At 37.0% G+C, this 19,865-nt stretch overlaps 1 protein-coding gene across 6 annotated transcripts in view; it reads left to right on the forward strand.

Moving 5' to 3' along the window:
* Positions 1–19,865, forward strand: part of hdac4 (histone deacetylase 4) — a 255,008-nt gene extending 235,143 nt beyond the window's left edge. For all 6 annotated transcript variants that reach the window (XM_058787006.1, XM_058787010.1, XM_058787011.1 and 3 more), the window contains 3 exons: positions 12,501–12,585; positions 12,889–13,030; positions 15,485–19,865. In XM_058787006.1, the coding sequence (XP_058642989.1) occupies positions 12,501–12,585; positions 12,889–13,030; positions 15,485–15,524 (267 nt within the window). In that variant the 3' untranslated portion in view covers positions 15,525–19,865. The remainder of the gene's footprint in view (positions 1–12,500; positions 12,586–12,888; positions 13,031–15,484) is intronic.

A 19,865-nucleotide genomic window follows, 5' to 3' on the forward strand; every position in this document is an offset into this window, starting at 1 on the left:
ATTTTTGTCATGTATCTTTTTATAATTTCTGTATAATCATACAACTACTCCCTCCTGTGCACACTTTTTTTTTTTAATATGCAAGTTTTTTGGCTCGTCTAGTCCTTTTCTGGCCAACTATGAAAATTGGAGGCCTTGTTTAGATACAGGTTTCTTGTAAAGTAATATGCATGTTTTTCGTGGCACCCATTCAGTTCAAACACATGGTCACTTGATGACCCATGCAGGACGTCACAAATGCCCCGAGAAGCTCAGCTCAGGCTAGATAGTAGATAATAAGAAACAAGAGCACGGACTGTAATCAGTATGGCAGGAAGCAGGTGTTTTATCATTGCATTCAAGCCCACATTGTAACGGAGGTGAAGTTCAGGGCAGTGAGTAGATGATGTGGATAGAGTCTGAGAGCCTTCGAGAGCGTGTTTGAACTAGAGACTCATGGGATAACAGGTGCTCCAGCTACCCCAACCTCTACACGCCTGCTTTACCCATTCAGCCTTCTCTTACTTGAAAGGTAAATCAAATGCCGAAGGGTGTTTTCACTCAGAAGTAAACTCGTTTTAATTAAAAAAAAATCATTTTTCTAAATTGTGTTCTGTAGTTTAAAAAAGGAGAAAATGAATGAAAATAAACATGAACACACTACATTGATTAAGTAATGAAAATTAGTTATTTGCAAATGCAATTGTGATAGATTAATCATGTTCATTATATGAACATTAGAATATTGAGAATGATTTTTAACGTACTGGTAGCATTGATTCATACCATTCATTATCCATTACTTTTTCCATTCTTTTATTTTAATATAAAATGTAATATATATATATATATATATATATATATATATATATATATATATATATATATATATATATATGTATATATATATATATATGTATATGTGTATATGTGTGTGTGTGTGTGTGTGTGTGTGTAGTTGTCTTATTATCATTAGATTAGTAATTCTATTTTTCATAATCTTAATATTATATCTTTACACTTTACTGTACTTTTATACTTCTTTACTGAAGTATAAACCTGGGTTGTCAATCGATTAAAAAAGCAGTCACAACCTAATAAGTAATAATAACATAATAAGTATATTCCTATGAATATAAGTATAGTCTCCTGTAAGTATAGTCCTATGAAGGCTATTGTGTCTAAATTGTCAGAATGTTAAATAAACTCCCACCATGATGTTGTCACTTAAAGGGGCTCAGATCGCTTATTGACACATTTAAGCGAACTGCTGTCAAACCCCTGAAAGAACCTGTGAAAACACCCAGAGTTCTCTGCTGTCCATGGAGCGAGAGGTTTCACAGCGCCGCAGCCTCCTGTGTGACTGTGATCATTATATTGAGCGTTTAACTGCCTGGGCTGGAGTGTCAAATATACTTCCTCGTTTTTAAAGGCAGGTAAAGCACAGGCGGCGCTGTTATAATGAGGATTGTGTTTCCTTGGAAAATGAGTCAAATCTGCTGATCAGTTCCCTCGCTGTTGTCTGTGAGTAACCAAAGCTTTGACTGGTTAAATAGCTGGTGGATGATGCTTGGACTCTGACGTCATTCAGCTCTGAACCCGTGACTCACTGATGGATATGCGCAAGCAGATGTTGTTCTCAAATTGTGCTCATTAGCAATTATATGATAAACAACATCCTAATAGGCTAATTGTTGCCAGTCACCATGAGGTTTTTCTCTGTGTTCACCCAACAGCTACAGTAAATATGCTTGTTTTTACCTGTGAGGTCTGGGGTTGATTTCTAGAATTTTCTGTCCTGTAAAGGAATGTTTGTTAGGTCACTACAATCATTTCATGCAAGGCTGCATTAGCATGAACTGTAATAAGCTCTGTTAGGGCTGGTCAATTATGGCCTTCTAGTAAAATAACCAGCTTTCTAAAATTTCTGCAGACTTCTATAGTTCCCAAATCTTCTCTGCTTTCACACATTTTACCATGTTGATGATATGCATGAGAACCAATGAGTTACTCCACCACTTTCTTCTCTGGTATTGATCATGCAGATCTGAATGTAGGGATGGCAGTATTTCAGTTACCTATTTCTTTCTTATTGCTCATGCAAAGCAGTATTTTTATTTGATAAAATAATCTTTATTCATGTATTTATTTATTTAAAAAATAAATAAATATATATATATATATATAAGCTGAAAGAAAGTACAGAATGTTGTTCTCTCTCTCATTTCAAAATTTCAGATAAAAGGATACATGTAAATAATGTGCTTGTTATTTCAGTAGTTTTAGTTATTCTACTTATAAAGCAGAGCATTGCCCAAAAATTTGAGAGCCACTGCCTTAATGTATTGCAAACAATCAAACTTTGTTATTTTTTGCTTCTCTGCTGTTCCACGTTCTTTCGGTAACCCTGTTTTGCATGAAGTTCCCAGTTTGCTTGGCTTCATCTGTGTTTGAAGGACGTGCCTCGTTCTCAAACAGTCAGAATTTATATTACTGCAGGCAGGTTGACAGAAACCATCCTAACAAAAGCTTTTCTTCTTCCTGGAGAATGTGAAGGTCCTCACACTCAGGCTGCGGGCGCGAGGGAAAATCAAATAAATCCCACTGTCGTGGTGGATGCTGGCAACTGGCATGTGTTTCATACCTGCCAAGCAGCTTGGCGTGCGCTGACAAGACCTATTAAAGTTTATAGACGTGCGGCAGGGCCGTCCATCATGATGACGGACAGGTCGGGCCCCTCTCCCTCAGCCGGTGCCAGGGCAACAGAGGGTCGCGGTCGCAGCGGGATTGGAGAGCCGAGAGGGGCCGGGCTGAAGCGGGAGGATTCCTGAGGGACGAGTGTGTTGACCCTCAGTCAAACCCCACAGCGGGAAAGTGTGAATGAATGACCAGCTGGCCTCATACACGCAGACGTTTCACCCTTCCATATGGGACCGCTGACTTCAAGTCATGTCAGAATGGTCGTATTTTCGAGATAAACGCAACTGCAACTCGTACCGGTGGCCAGACTTTCTGAGTTGGCAACATGTCAATTGAAGAATCATGGCGGAAGCAAATTAATATTGAGCATAATTATTTTTTCATTAGCTGGGCTTCCATCCACATAGTTTTTATGCAAAGTTTGTGATATTGGATAAAAATGCTGGATGGGTAATAAAATTATATAAATATATTAAGTTAATTATATATATATATAAATATATATATATCACATCCAAAATAAAGGTTTTTGTTTACATAATATATGAGTATGTACTGTGTATATTTATTATGTATATATAAATACAAACACATGCACGTATATATTTAAGAAAAATGTCATGTTTATATATTAAATATATTTATATATAATATAAATATAATAATATAAATATATAAATGTATATACTAGGGGTGGCACGGTACACAAATGTCATGGTTCGGTACGTACCTCGGTTCAGGGGTCACTGTTCGATACGATTTCGGTACAACAGGGGAAAAAAATAATCTACTATGCTCAGTTTCTTTTCATTTATTTTGAACAGACAGTAGTGCATGTATACTTGAATATGTGGGCTTGAATACATGTACAGTGCCACCCCTAGTATATACATGTAAATATTTTCAAAATATATGTTTGTGTATTTATATATACATAATAAATAAACACAGTACACATACATATATTATGTAAACAAAAACTTTTATTTTGGATGCGATTAATACAGTATACATACAGTCATGGCCAAAAGTATTGCCAGCCTTGGTAAATCTGATCAAAGAAGGCTCTGAAAATAAACCTGCATTATTAATCCTTTTGATCTTTTATTTTAAAAAATCACAACAATCTAATCTTTCATTGAACTAAAACATTTGAAAATGGGGGAAAATCTCATTATGAAATGAATATTTTTCTCAAATACACGTTGGACACAATTATTGGTACCCCTAGAAATTCTTATAAGTAAAATATCTCTGAAGTATATTCCCATTCATATTTACAATTTTGAGCACTCCAGGGTGATTAAACATGAAATTATCCAGCCATGGCTTCCTGTTTCACAGAAACATAAATACGAGGGAAAACAAAGGACAAATTCCCTTATTCATCCATCACAATGAGTTAAACCAAAGAATATAGTTCTGATGTGCAGCAAAAGATAATTGAGCTTCACAAATTAGTGTAGTGGCTTTAAGAAAAGAGCTAGAGCAGTGAAAATTCCCATTTCCACCATCAGGGCAATAATTAAGAATTTCCAATCAACAGAAAATGTTACGAAACTGCACGGTGAGAAGGAGAGTTTGAGTGGCTAAAGACTCTCCAAGGACCACAGCTGGAGAATTGCAGAAAATAGTTGAGTCTCGGGGTCAGAAAACCTTTAAAAAAAAAAAAAAAAAAGTCAAACAGCCCCTAAAATTCTCCTAGCTCATCCAAAAACAAACTCCAACATATCCAGTTGTCAGACACGACTGGAACTTCAAATGGGACTGGCTTCTATGGTCAGATGAAACTAAAAAATGAGCTTTTTAGCAGCAAACACTCAAGATGGGTTTGGTGCACACAGGGATAAAAAAGTACCCTATGTGTACAATGAAATATACGGCTGTATATTTGATGTTGTGGGCCTATATTTCTGCTGGAGGTCTTGGATATCTTGTTTAGACACACGGCATCACTGATTCTATCAAATACCAACAGATAAAAAATAAAAAAGTAGGGCTGCAACAACGAATCGATTAAATCGATAAAAATCGATTACTAAAAGCGTTGGCAACGAATTTCATAATCGATTCGTTGTGTCGCGCGACGCGAGACGTTTGATTATTAAAAAAAAAAAAAAACTTTAGTTGAGCGCGGAGCGGAGTGAACACACTCGGTCTCTCTCGCGCACAGATGGTAGCAGAGTTTGGCGCCTCATAAATAAATGTAAAAAAAAAAGTAAAAAAAAAAAAAAAAAAACGAGCGGAGGTAGAGGAAAGATACATGGCGGAGGCAGAGAAATCCGTGCGACCCAAGTCATCCAAGGTGTGGGAGCAGGGGCGGCGTTTGCGTATGGCAGAGTATGGCCATACCCTAGCCCAGTCAGGTGCTGTGAAAAATTATCCAAACTTGAGTCGCTTATAATTCGTTTTTATTATTTTAAATCGGAGAGTTTTAAAAATAGTAAACCAATGATAAGCACTAAAATAACTTGTCAGTAACACTTCGTAACGCCATTGGATCATCGAGCTCTCAGCGAGACCTCGTAACTTCACCCGCCTCCGTTCAGATTGACGCGCGCGCACAGCCTGGAGAAGATGAGATCTCTGCTTTTTCGCAATGCAAGGGTGAATAAATAATTGGTGTTTGAGTAGTACAGCGTTTTCTTTACTCAAACACTATGTCAGTAAAGGATAATGTTTTTGTGTGTTTGAAGAGTGGAGAAGAATTAGTTATTTGCTGTCTATATCGTTTTAAATATCCTGTGCATTATGTGCATAAGCGCTTAATTTGAGATTTTGGCCAAGTGTATTAAACAACAAGAAAAAACTAAGCGCCCATATAGCTACAATCAAAGTTATATAACCTGTAAAAGTTGATGAAAGCATAATGCAATGCACTTGCTGCTTCAGATAACAGTTACAGCCGTTCTAATGACAGACAAAACACTCCATCTCCGTCATTCTCTGGTCAAAAACATTATTAACTCCATTTGAGCTTGATTTTCATATAATGTTAAGTGCAAATGTCTGATACAATACCAACGCTAACGACGCAGTGTTAAATTATTTAATTTTTTGCACTCCCCCCCCCCCCCCCAAAAGTCTATATATTTGGCAGATGTAAAGCATACATGTGTATGTTTTTTGTGTTAGTCCATTTTTATTTTATTATAACAGCTCAGGGATGTTCAAGGAGCAACATGTTTGTGCACTTTCTAAAGATTTTAGTTCTGTTTTTGAATAAAGGGTTGGAAATGAATGCTTTTCTTTTTTCTTTTTCTTTAAATCCGATTCATCGATTAATCGAAAAATTAATCGATTATTAAGATAATCGTTAGTTGCAGCCCTATAAAAAAGTGACTGACTCTGTTAGAAATCTTATAATGGGCCATGTTTGGATCTTCCAACTGTACAATAATCCAAACACAAACCTCAAAATCAACACAAAAATGGGTCACTGGGCACAAAACCAAGCTTCTGCTGGCCATTCCAGTCCTCTGACCTGAACCCTGCAGAAAATGAGTGAACTGAAGAGGAGAAGCACCGTCATGGAGCTGGGAATCTAAAGGGTCTGGATTGTTTCTGGATAAAAAAAAATGGTCTCTGATCTCTTGTCAGGTGTCTCATCAGGCATTATAGGAGAAAATTTAGAGCTGTTAAACTTGCAAATGGAGGTTTCAAAAAGTATTGAATAAAAGGGTACCGTTAATTGTGGACAATGTGTATTAGAGAAAAACATTTATTTCATAATGATATTTCCCCCCATTTAAAATTCTTATTCTCCAATGAAAGGTTAGATTTTTGTGAATTTTTTAAATAAAAGATTAAAAGGATTAACAATGCAGATTAATTTTCACAGCCTTTTTTGATCATATTTACCAAGTGTGCCAATACTTTTGGCCATGACTGTATGTGCCTTCCATTAGTATTGGAGTAGTAAAGACAAATTTGCTCTGTTTGCTGTGGAGTCAAGAAATCTGTAAATATGACTAAAAGATGAATATGAGACAAAACTACAAATTGTCGCATTTTATTATTGGGTGTTTCAACACACAGATGTTTTACCAGCTAAGAAGTTCAGCACTTTTAGAGTTTCATCCCTCTATCTGATGTGAGCATAAGTATTGGAACAGTTGCCTCACAGGTCTTTCTAAGTGCTCGGCTGTGTCCTGTTGCATTAATTCTTGAGATATTAAAAGCAGGGAATGTTTCATATCAGTTATATCCATTGCTTCTGCGTTCTGAGTCTCGCATTCGATGACAGCACACACAAACCAGGATGAAGACGAGGGAGTTGATTTTGAGAGAAAAGCAAGCAATTTGGATGCTAAAAGAAAAAAGAAAGTCGATTAAAAACAAAGTACATGGAGAAATCAAGAGATTGGAAACCACCGGCAACATCAGCAACCAACAATGACCTGATCGGCTGAGAAAAACAACAGCAGTTGATGACAGGCAAATCATAAAAGCTGTGAAAAAGATCCCTAAAATACGTGTCTGTAAAATCACCAACAACTTCCAGAAAGCTGGGTTGATGCTCTGACAATCTACTGTCCTCAGGAGACTTTGACACAGAATTACAGATGCTACACAGCAAGATACAAACCTCTGACCAGCACCAAAAATAGAAAGGCAAGATCAGAGTTTGAACAGAGTTTTATGGACAGATGAGACAAAGATTAACCTTCATCTAAGTGATGGGAAAACAAAAGTGTGGAGAAAAAGGGGAACTGCTGATGATCCTAAGCATACAGCCTCATCTGTAAAGCATGGTGAAGCTGTTGTCATGGCATGGCCATGCATGCTGTCTCTGGAACAGGCCCTCTCAACTTTACTGATGACTTAATGTATGATGACAGTAGCAGAATGAATTTGGAAGAGTACAAAATCATCTTGGCCTCCAATATTCAAGAAAATGCCACCAGACTCATCAGAAAGCGATTCATATTGCATCAGGACAATGACCCAAAACACCCTGCCAGTTCAGTCAAGGAATTTATCAGGGCAAAGAAATGGAAAGTCTTAGATTGCTCAAATCAATCTCCAGATTGAAATCTGATTGAACATGAATTTCACCAGCTGAAGAGGAGAGTAAAGGCAGAAACGCTGCAAAATAAGCAACAGTTTGAATTGGCTGCATTAAAGTGCCCCTATTATGGGTAATGAAAGGTTCATATTTTGGTTTTGGGAGTCCCCAACAACAGGTTGACATGCATGCAAGGTCAAAAAACACTTTTTTTTTTTTTTATAACTTACACTTGCATATCTTATAATATGCATTTATTTTTACCTTACTTGCTCAAGAACTTCCAAACGATTCGCTCAACGATTAATTTTTCCAAACCCCTCCTTTGCGTGATGCTAATCTGCAGTGATTGGTCAGATTGGTCTCATTTCCATGTCATCATGTCTGTAATGCCTGATAAAGCAGCATTTGTGAACGCAGTGCTGGTTTGTGTAGGCTACAGCTGTTACCGGGGAAACCGCTATTTTTACCGCTCCAAAAGTTGCACCTAGTGGCAAAAAAATGAATTTGCATTTTCATTCAGACCAACGCGAAAAGACCAACATGTGGGCGGGCAATATGCTAATGTTTCATGTTGACGTCAACATGAAATGACTTGAGATTCGTTTTAAAAACGACTCGTTTCAATGATTCAGCATCGACTCTTTCTTTTGAGAGACAATAACTTTATACATGGTGCACTTTCAGATGAAAAATTTTGCAAGATGGACTCATTCATTTAGAACTGTTACACACTGCATGAAAGGTCATTTTCAGAAATCCATAATAGGGGCAATTTAAAGGCTGGGAAAAGCATTTCAAAGGATGAGACCAAGAGTCTGCTGATGTCTATGGGTCACAGACTCACTGCTCTGATTACATGCAAGGGATCTGCGACTAAATAATAGCTTTTAATCTTTTACATCTGCCTTAAGTTTAACTGTCCCAATACTTGCTCACATCAGATGAACTCTAAAAGTGTTGTCCTTTTATTATGTCTCTTTGTCTCATCCTTTGAAATGCTTTTCCCAGCCTTTAATGCAGCCAATTCCAACTGTTGCTTATTTTGCGGAGTTTCTGCCTTTACTCTCCTCTTCAGCTGAAATTCATGTTCAATCGGATTTAAATCTGGAGATTGATTAGAGCAATCTAAGACTTTCCATTTCTTTGCCCTGATAAATTCCTTGACTGAACTGGCAGGGTGTTTTGGGTCATTGTCCTGATGCAATATGAATCGCTTTCTGATGAGTCTGGTGGCATTTTCTTGAATATTGGAGGCCAAGATGATTTTGTACTCTTCCAAATTCATTCTGCTACTGTCATCATACATTAAGTCATCAGTAAAGTTGAGAGGGCCTGTTCCAGAGACAGCATGCATGGCCATGCCATGACAACAGCTTCACCATGCTTTACAGATGAGGATCATCAGCAGTTCCCCTTTTTCTCCACACTTTTGTTTTCCCATCACTTAGATGAAGGTTAATCTTTGTCTCATCTGTCCATAAAACTCTGTTCAAACTCTGATCTTGCCTTTCTATTTTTGGAGCTGGTCAGAGGTTTGTATCTTGCCGTGTAGCATCTGTCATTCTGTGTCAAAGTCTCCTGAGGACAGTAGATTGTCAGAGCATCAACCCAGCTTTCTGGAAGTTGTTGGTGATTTTACAGACATGTCTTTTAGGGTTCATTTTCACAGCTTTTATGATTTGTCTGTCATCAACTACTGTTGATTTCTCAGCCGATCAGGTCGTTGTTGGTTGCTGGTGGTTTCCAAACTCTTGATTTCTCCATGCCCTTTGTTTTTGCTATAGCTCTAATTGACTTCCTCTTTTCTTTTAGCATCCAAATTGCTTGCATTTCTCTCAAAGTCAGCTCCCTCGTCTTCATCCTGGTTTGTGTGTCGTCATCAAATGCAAGACTCAGAATGCAGAAGCAATGGATAAAACAGATACGACACATTCCCTGCTTTTAATATCTGAAGAATTAATGCAACAGGACACAGCTGAGCACTTAGAAAGACCTGTGAGGCAACTGTTCCTATACTTATGCTCACATCAGATAGAGGGATGAAACTCTAAAAGTGCTGAACTTCTTAGCTGGTAAAACATCTGTGTGTTGAATCACCCAATAATAAAATGTGACATTCTGTAGTTCTGTCTCATATTCATCTTTTAATCATATTTACAGATTTCTTGACTCCACAGCAAACAGAGCAATTTTGTCTTTACTGTCCTAATACTTATGGAGGGCACTGTATATATTTTACCAAATAAAAAGGAAAGCACTTTTAGAGTACTGTGTGTGTGTGTGTGTGTGTGTGTGTGTGTGTGTGTGTGTATACTAAATACATAAAAAATCGGATTTATGATTGCAGGCTTGTAAGTAGGAAATTCCCAGGGTGACTCAAAGACTTATTTACAGTAAGTGCTTCAACTCTGAGAAACTTGCCAAGTTGTTCCTCAAGGTAAATGTCAATGAGACGTGACCCACCTTAAGACAGCTCTCTCAGAACAAACACTATATTCAGGATGTGTTGCAGGAGAGCTGTTGGGTGAACACTTATCTTCTCAGTGTTTATGGTGTATCCGTTTGATCTCACCCAAAATTCAGTGTGTGGGGTGCCAGTGACTGAATAAGGCTCTTTCTTTCCAGTGTGAGAGTTTTCGGTGTGGCAGCCCTGAATCTTGGGCTACACTTTATTGCACTTGCTCTTGTTTCACAAGCTTCCTAATTTGTATGTGTATATAAATACACACACATTTACACAGGATTTAACATTTTGAAAGAAGTCTCTTATGCTCACCTAGGCTACATTTATTTGATGAAAATATTGTGAAATAATATTAATTTAAAATAACTGTTTTCTTTTTTTAAATGTTTTCAAATGTTATTTATTCCTGTGATGCAAAGCTGAATTTTCAGAAATCATTCTAATAAGCTGATTTGCTGCTGAAGAAACATTATTATTATTATTATCATTATTATTATTATTATCAATGTTGCAAACAGCATATATGGTGCTTATTAATGTTTTTGTGGAAACCATGCTAATTTTTTTATTTGCATTTTTTTAAACAGCATTTATTTGAAATAGTCATCTTTTGTCAAATTATAAATGTTTGCTGTCACTTTTGATCAATTTAATACATCCTCACTTAATAAAAATATTAATTTCTTTAAAAAAACCTTTTACCCAAAACTTTTAAACAGTTGTGTATGTACCACTTCAAAATATTTGTAGTAAAATTAAAAAGTATATTTCATTTTAATGAACATTTTATACTATATATGTGTATATAAACAATTAAAATACATTTACAAATAAAATATTTTATGAAATGCATAATATTTTATAAAATATAAAATATGCATTGTGTGCTGTGAGTATTTTAATACTACGTTGATTGTTTTAGAAATGCCGAGTGGTTTGATATGTCCGCGTGTCGTGCCACAGCAGGATTAAAGTCTCCGTCTCCTCAGACGGCCTTTCCCAACGCCTCCAGTCCTCCTGCCCTCATCCTATTTGTTTTAATTAAACCAAAGCTTCCAGCTTGGCCAGGAGTAGAGAATGATCTCTCTTTCTCTCGCTCTACATTTGCTAATATTTCAAAATCACTCCACCCAGTTTTCATGCCTGTTTTTCTCTGTTCTTGTTCATGCAAACGGTTTATGAAGGATGAATGACAGGATGCATGCCCTTTTCCCCATCTTTAATGTTTGCATATGAAACGCTTGGCCGTAGATTTTCAGTTTTTTGCGTGGGGGTGAAAGTATGCAGCCAAGAGCCAAAGGGAAATGGAATCATTCCACATCAGGAATGCAGCGTCGCATGCTGGCTGTTTCCTCTGGGTCGTGGCCCCGCTGGTCCCTGAGCTGTCGTGAGGGTTTGCCGGAGCATGAGGTCTCGTTGCCCACGCGCTGCGACAAAGCACAAAGCCCTGCATTGTTGCATATCTTTAAAGCACAGCATTCAGCACATCTGTGAGCCTCCGTTACACTGCAAAAGCAAGCTTGATATTAATGCATTTATTGCCAGGTTGCCATCGGAGGTCCCTGAAAACAATAACTCGCAGGGTCTGCTTATCATTCCAGGAATAAATCAATGAAGATGTGGATTTGTTGTATATGTTCTCCAAAGTCCCACTCCACATAGATGTTTGTAACTCTACACTATTTCACTTTTGGTGATGATAGACAAATTACTGAAATCTGGAAACTGGTTGCTGGAATGAATCTTGTAGTGTTTGGGAACACTTTCTTAAATGTTTAAATTCTTATGCTATATTATATTCTGACAGAAAAAGTCAGAATTGCAAGATATAGGCTCAATTGCGAGACTACCTCACAATTCAAGAAAAAATCAAAAATGCAAGACATAAACACGGTATTCTCACTTGCTCCCAGTTTACATTTTGCAAGTTCGAGTTTATATCTCAATTCTGACTTTTTTCTCAGAATCGCAGAGTTTGTCTCACAATTCTGCTTTTATTTTTCACCACAAAAATAAAAAGTAATTTTTTTTTTTTTTTTTTTTTTGTAATCTCACAATCTTTTGACTTTTCTTGTCAGGATTACGAGTTGACAAGTTAGCTGCAAGTAAATTGCAAGTCAAAAATGCTAGAAAAAAAAGTCTAAATTGTTCGATAAAAAGTCACAATTACTTTTTTTTTTTATCCCTTGGCAGAAAACAAGCTTCCATAATATGTGTGTTTATATGTTGTTGCTGTTACTATTATTTATTAGTTTTTCAAGTGTAAAACATCAGACATAGTAGTATAGAGTACATTAGTATAGAGTCTTCATATCAAGGTTTAACCTTTTTTGATCATCTTTTCAGTTGGACCCTCTTCCTGAAGATGTGCTACAACAGAGGCCGAACCCCAACGCCATTCACTCCATGGAGAAAGTTCTGGAAATCCACAGTGAGTGCACACAAAGCTTCACGATTTATTCATTCACCGATGGCCTGATACATATTGTGCACAACTGCTGCAGCAATTATTGTAGTATAGTCTATTTTAGATCAACATACCCCTGAACAACCTGTAAAAATTGTGCAAGCGGTTTTTGGTGAGAATGTTCTGCAATATAAAGCAGACTTTATGCTGTGTAGTCATAACTCTGGCATGCATGTGATGTCTTTACATGTTGCTTGATGTCTTACACTTGTAAATAAACTGCTTAGTCATGTTTAAGGCTGAGCTTTGACCGTGTTGTGTGCTTAGGTAAATACTGGCGCTCGCTGCAGAGATCTGCCTCGACTCTGGGCTACTCACTGCTGGAGGCTCAGAGATGTGAAACTGAAGAGGCAGAGACGGTGACCGCCATGGCCTCCCTGTCTGTTGCCAACAAGCACATGGGAAAGAGGTGCAGTTATAGCTCTGTGTGTTTGTCAAATGGCACAATCCAGAAATTTTGGGTCCCTTTACACACACACACACACACACACATATATGTGTGTGTGTGTGTGTGTGTGTGTGTGTGTGTGTGTGTGTGTATGTATGAAGAGTTTATTTGCAAAAACAGAAAAATCATGTTTTATTGTGTTATTTAACTAGTATTTTTTTTAGTTATATTTTTTTACCTAATCAAAATAACCCAACTGCAGTTTGACTGAGATTAAGTGGAATGCACAATTAAAAAACATGATTTTTGAAAATTGTTAAAAATCTGTTTATCTGTTTTTGCAAATGAACCCTTCACACACACATATATATATATATATATATATAATATATTCATTTTAGTCTCATTCTAGTTAACATTTATTGTATTTCAAGTAATGGAGTTTTTGTTTTGGTTTTAATTTCAGTTTTAGTTAACTGTAATAATAACCCTGATATATATGTTAATAGATTATAATTTTACATGCAAATTAGAGTTATAAAAAAAATATTAGAAAGAAAATGACACCTGAAAACTGCAGCAGAAAATCAGTCAAACCCAGTTTTAAACTATTCAGACATGTCTCAACATTTCTAAAAGTGAATGAAAATAAATAAAAACAACTCATATAATATTTAGTTTGACTTCCAACATTTTAGTTAAGGTTAAGCACCTTCTTTTATTCACAATTTGCTCAAAAATGTCTGACAAATGAGTTTCAGATTGTATTTTGTACCTTATTCCTGGAAAGTTGCATATTTTTGCTCACAGCATGTCTCCTGAGTGTCTGTTTCTGTGACCCAGTGAGTATTTTTAGTTGTGTGAGGGGTGTATGATGGGACAGCAGTGTTCTAGAGGTGCAGGACAGGTGTGTGTATGAGCGGTGATTATCAGGCAGGACTCTCTGAATGTGCGGGGCAGACGTCCAGCAGCGTCAGGCTTCTGAGAGACACAGTCTGCCAGAGTCCTAATTGAAAACACTCAGGCAACATTGAGCACAGATGCTTGAGGTTTCTGGACCTTCCTCACACACTCACACTCTTACACACATGTGTATTCATGTGCCCAGCACAGGTTCACACTCACATTATTTCCTGTTATTCCTATTAGGGGCCAAGTGCAGAAAGTGTGTTGACACCTATTATAAGTGTTGGTTTTCCAAGTTTAATATTCTGTGTTTTCTGGCTGGGCGTTTGGCACACTGGTTATGGAGGGTCTTCGTGCCAGTTTCAGTCTCTCAAACAGTCTAGTGCCACCAGAAAACATTTTAGCTTATAACTTTTTAAACAGAATTATTTTTGTCTCTCTCTTGATCCTAAATTCTGTTATTCTGGTGGTCCTCCTGATTTCCTCCAAAATTCTCAAATGGAACATTCAAATTATGTATCACTCTTTTACCATGAATTTGCATACTGTTTTTACTCATACAAAACTGGTTCAGCTCATATTCAGTCTCAGATTTTAATGTCTTACACCTTTCTCCAGAAAACCTGCAAATTTGACACCAAACAGGAAGTAATGCATTAATTCTGAAATGAACATTGTACAGTGACCCTAAACTTTGCACATATAATGTTATTGGAATGCCATATAAATCCAATTGCTGTGCCTGTATGAAGTCAAAATGGGAAATCTGCGCTATTTGAATATATAATTAAAATATTAGCACCACCTTACTGAACGATCCCAAGTAAAGATGTTTTTAGACACAATTTTAAATATATTTGTGTTTTTATTGTTAACTAAAATGATCAAAATATTAGATTCTATTGGATGAAAAGGTGTATGAAACTAAGAAATGTATGTTGCCTTAGCAGCTAACTGAAATAAAATAAGTTCAATTAGTTCAAAAAGTACTAAAATTACTACAACTAAATTAAAAATAAAATATTTTTAAATAATATTTTTTTTAAAGACAAAAGCACAACAAAATTGCAAAAAAAAAAAATTATAATTAAACAATTTAAAACAAAAAATATCAAAATAAAAGCTAACTCAAAATATTAATAAATAATAAAATAGTATATAAATAATACTAAAATACATGAACATGGGTGTACATGAACATTACCAGAGCCAAGGAAACCTGGAAATATCTTGGAATTTTAAAATCGCCGTTTCAGTATTACAGTATATAGTGAATATAAATTTTCATTGTACTTATTATAGTTAACTAAAAATTTAAAATAAAACCATAGAACAAAAACATTTTTGTTAATTAAATATAAAAATTAAAAAAACTATAATAGTTTGATACAAAATGAAACAATGATACAAAAATAACACTGGTAATTGTGCTTATCTCTGAAATATTCAGTTAGTGATTATATTCAAATTTATTTGATTAAAATCACAGATATCATGGAGTGAAAAGATGTGGAAACTTTCAGTGTGTTTTGCTCTTGTGTGACAGTGTTTGTGTGTATCTCCCCACAGGACAGAGGAGGAGCCTATGGAAGAGGAACCTCCATTGTAGAAGGTCCGATCGACTGCCTTGGTGACCCTCTCGGCTCAGAGCCTCTTCAAGGCCTCTGACGTCACTCTACTCTCTCCATCCGTTTCATTTTTTGTCCCACGATGTGCGCGCTTTGAGCACGGGATCCGAAACGGCCTGAAGAAATCTCCGTGACACCCAGAGCGCGACAAACGTCTCAGCCGTGTTAGTCTGTCTCTGTCCGTGGCAGAACGTCCGGGACCGTGTAACCTGGTCTGTCCGCAGGGACGCTTAACTTTTGAGCAGGACATAGACTCACGTTTCATTGTTAGATGTGAGAGCTGGTGCTTTCGACATGAACTTTTTCATTATTTTCCAGAGCCACTATATGACTGATTTCGGCTGTTACGGCCTAAGTTTTTTATTTGTCGTCTCTCTCTCTGTTCGTTTGTCTGTCTTTCTTTATTCTTGGAGAAAAAAATTGACTCGTTCCATTCGCAATTCGAGTTACTGCTTCACGAGGGTGGACGATGTGATCGGGAGAGCGATCGAAGGATTCTGGGAAACCCGACGGAGAGTCGACAATGCGAGTTTGTGCCTTTTTCAAAAGATGGATCCAGAAGAACATTGCCTTAAACTAGTTACAGGAGGGAAGACGTTTCGCCGTCTCGGTTTTTCTTGACACGCGACGGTCAAAGGCTGGCCTGATGAATCGAGAAACCCTCAGCATGTTTACCAGGAACTCCCTGCAGATATCTTCATGTTTCACACGCATTATGACCTGTTTTCTGTTCCTTCATTTTTACTGTGCTTGTGTTTGACGTTACATGACTTTTAAGTGTCACTGACAAACAAACTTTAAGGTAGTTGCCAGCTATCCAAGGGCAAAACGTTTCGATTGAATTCTCCAGCGCTTTAGAGGGCAAGCCAATGTAGCGACTCGTTTCAACACTTAATGACCAAATACGCACCTCCTCCTCCTCCGAAAAGTTGACCAGCATGCAGCTTTCCATCTGCCAAGTTAAGAATTCAACCGTCGTAGTTTAACAGCGCCGACAAGCATGAGTTTGCTGCGAGCATATAGGATAGGGCTGCGATGACCTCGCGTCATACGATTTGTAGTTCGAGACAAACTTTCTATTTTTCCTTCTCTCAACATATTGTACTTTTATATAGCTATGAATGTCTAGTATTCCGATTACTTTACAGTTAATCAAAGGGCACTAGCGTATCACTACTATTATTTTACTCAGCAGACGGTCAGTTTTATTGACACCTTCGAAACAAGCGGAAAAGGGCTGGTTACCGATTTTAAATGTACCACTGAGCCTTCAGACGTGCCACCTGGTGAGATTTAGTGCTGGTTTCCTGCCGACGGGCCTAAGCGAGGGTTATGGGCCTTTCGCTAGGGGTGGGTGCTACCGAACATGTGCCCGTCACATGACACAATCCAGGAAGTAGCGGGACCACCAGCTTCCACTCAGAAAACAATCGTAAAATGCCTCTGAGACGACTGTGATACTCAGACAATCTGCATGAGACATTGACGTAGTTTCGGAGCCGCGGCGGCACTTCGAAGCGGCACATAGAACTGTATATATATGCAATTATGCATGCTGACAGTAGATCATTTGGCTTGACTTTGATTGTACATTGAACTTTTCGATTCTGGACTGATGAAGAGGCGATAATTTGTTTGACAGTCCCTGACTCGTGTTTAGCCTCTCGGCAACTACCTTTGGCATTCTTTTTCTGTGTCATGTTCAATATGAGGCGCGTTAAGGCGGGAGATTTGGCTCACCGTTGCCATTGTTCCTCGACTTCATTTTTATATATGCCTGTCAAGTATGACTACTCCACTTAGGGTTCGTGCCCGTTATTTTTCTTGTGCGTTTTACTTGCTCGTTTGTCCTGTTTTTTTGTTTTTTGTACTTTTTGGATTATTTACTTGTTCATTTGTCAGTCTTTATGTAGTTGACAATGTGTTTTACATGCTTACGTCTTTAGTTTCTTGTTTTAGAGAGTAACAAGCCTTTTTTAATTTGTTTTATCTTGTTTTTTTGTATGCGGTGGGAGGGAGATGCTTTTACTTTGTATAATGATTCTGACAATTGTGTATTTACTACGTTCTGTTCATAGTAGATTTATATTACAAAGATCTATAGATATATTATATATTATAAAGATTGCAGACTCGAATAAGAGAACTAGTATTGCAAAGGGATATATTTCAGTACGTGGTCTGGCTTCGGCCGTCGCTGGTTCCACTGAAGGCACTGTTTATTGGTTTCATGCATTCACAGTAGCATTACTCTGGCACCGTAAACTCTTGATCAAATCGATCTTCATGGTTCCAGGCTTCAGTTTGCTCTTTAAACAAAAATATTATGGACTAACACTGTACATTTCCGTTGGTAAAAGTCCATTTGGATAGACCAATTAGAGTAGATGCTGACATCACAGTGATCCTTCTGATGGATTTTAGTTATTTTAGCGAATTTTTAAATAGGTTTGAATTACTTTAGCCTATAAACTACATGTCCAGGTCGTATTTCACATAAGAAAAAGACATAAGAAATTGCATTTTGCTTTAAAAAAATAAATAAATAATAAAAATTATTAATAAAAAGCAAAACAAGCTCAACCAATGATGTGCATTTGGGGGTGTGGCTGTCTGTTTGTTCGACCAATGCCAGATATGGGAGCTTCCAAAATAAGTGTTTGAAAATAATCATTATTTGGAGGTGCAGAAATTATACACACTTAAAAAAAAAAAAATGTGTAGAAACAATTATTGCGCATAAATTGCTAGTAAATTTCACAAAGAGGAACAAGTAACGCGTTAAATAAAATTTTGAAGTTGAAAAACTGAAATAATTTTTCTTGTAAAACATACTTTAAATATGAAATAATACAATTATTTAAATGTAAAAAAAATTAGGTTTATGAAAATTAACAAAAAACTGAAAAGTAAAACATCTGTTTAAATTATAGTGGGGGAAAATGTGCTTAATTATCATGAAAATAATAATCCCCAAAACAGGCTTCAGTTTCTTTATGCAAAATACAATTTCTTATTTACCTCCTTTTGATTTTGGGGTGAAATGCAACCTGGACATGATTTTGTGAGATTGTTAGGGTTTCATTTTGCGGTAACGATATCAGCAATCGTTCTCTGGGTTTTTTCATCTTGTTACTCTTATCAAGCGTGATCTATTTTGGGCATTTTTGCAGTATCATATCCAGACCAAGCCCATCAAATCTCATCTCAATTACTTTCAAGAATGAAGTGCGAAGGCTGACACTGATTTGAAAGTGTCCCGGAAATGTAAAGTGACATTCCCAAAGAGTCTCATAACAGTAATACTCAAACGGACCATCACTACAAACCACTCTGCAATAATACTAACGGCAGCCTATCAATACAGTCTTGTCAAAGGGACACTTCTATCCGGTTCATCCGGATAGTCATTTTCTTTGCTCTTGTTTTGTATAAAAGAAAAAAAACTGCATTCCATTTGTTTTTGTTTTTCCCATTTTTCTTTTTTAAACCTTTCTTGTCATTCCTGCTAATTTGCCATGAGGTCTGGCCTGAGCTGTTGATTATTTGCAGGCCAGGGTGAAGTTTCTTTCATTCTCTTTCCTTCACAGCTGTAGATTTCTGCATGGTTTGTGCGTCAGCATGCCTGTCTGTCCTTGTAACATATTTGCACAAAGGAGGAACACGGGAGGGTTGAGGCTTTGGAGAACGCATGGGATGGAAGCTCTTCTTTCCTCCTCTGTTTCTGGTCAGTACACAGACGGATTGATGCTCTTGGTGTCCGACGGATGTGCTTTTTACTTGTTTAAAAATGGAATGAAAGAAAAATGACTTTTGAATATTTTACAACAACAACAAGAAGAAAGTTATCTAGCACTTGTGACATACAGACTATAGACTTTATTGTATTTATGTAGAGCATTGTTTTAGGTGAACTACACACTATGCCACATGTTAGACTGTCTGTGAGACTTCTTTTGCTTTCGTTTCTTTTCTCGTTTTTTTCTACTCTTCCTCGGGACGTGTTTTTGGGCCTGGAGGAAGACTAGGAAAAGATTAGGGTCGTTCCTTTAGAAACATCTGGAATCATCAAAGGGCTTTTTCCAGATGCTTGTCAGATATATCTTCAGTTTGTCCAAAAGGAAAAAAAAAAAAAAAACACTTATCAGCCAGTAATACCTGTGACCACTGTGGCTCGAGAACAGTTCTAGGTTTACAAAATGTAAGAAATGCATATTATTTTTGTCACTTTGTTTTTCCATTGTTACAATAGAACTTTTCTTGGGACCTTTGCTCTAACGTTTGTCTTTGACATCAACTATAAAGTTCCTTGTTTTTGAATA

This window comes from Onychostoma macrolepis, chromosome 09 (assembly GCF_012432095.1).
Source record: "Onychostoma macrolepis isolate SWU-2019 chromosome 09, ASM1243209v1, whole genome shotgun sequence".
In the NCBI taxonomy this organism is placed as follows: Eukaryota; Metazoa; Chordata; class Actinopteri; order Cypriniformes; family Cyprinidae; genus Onychostoma; species Onychostoma macrolepis.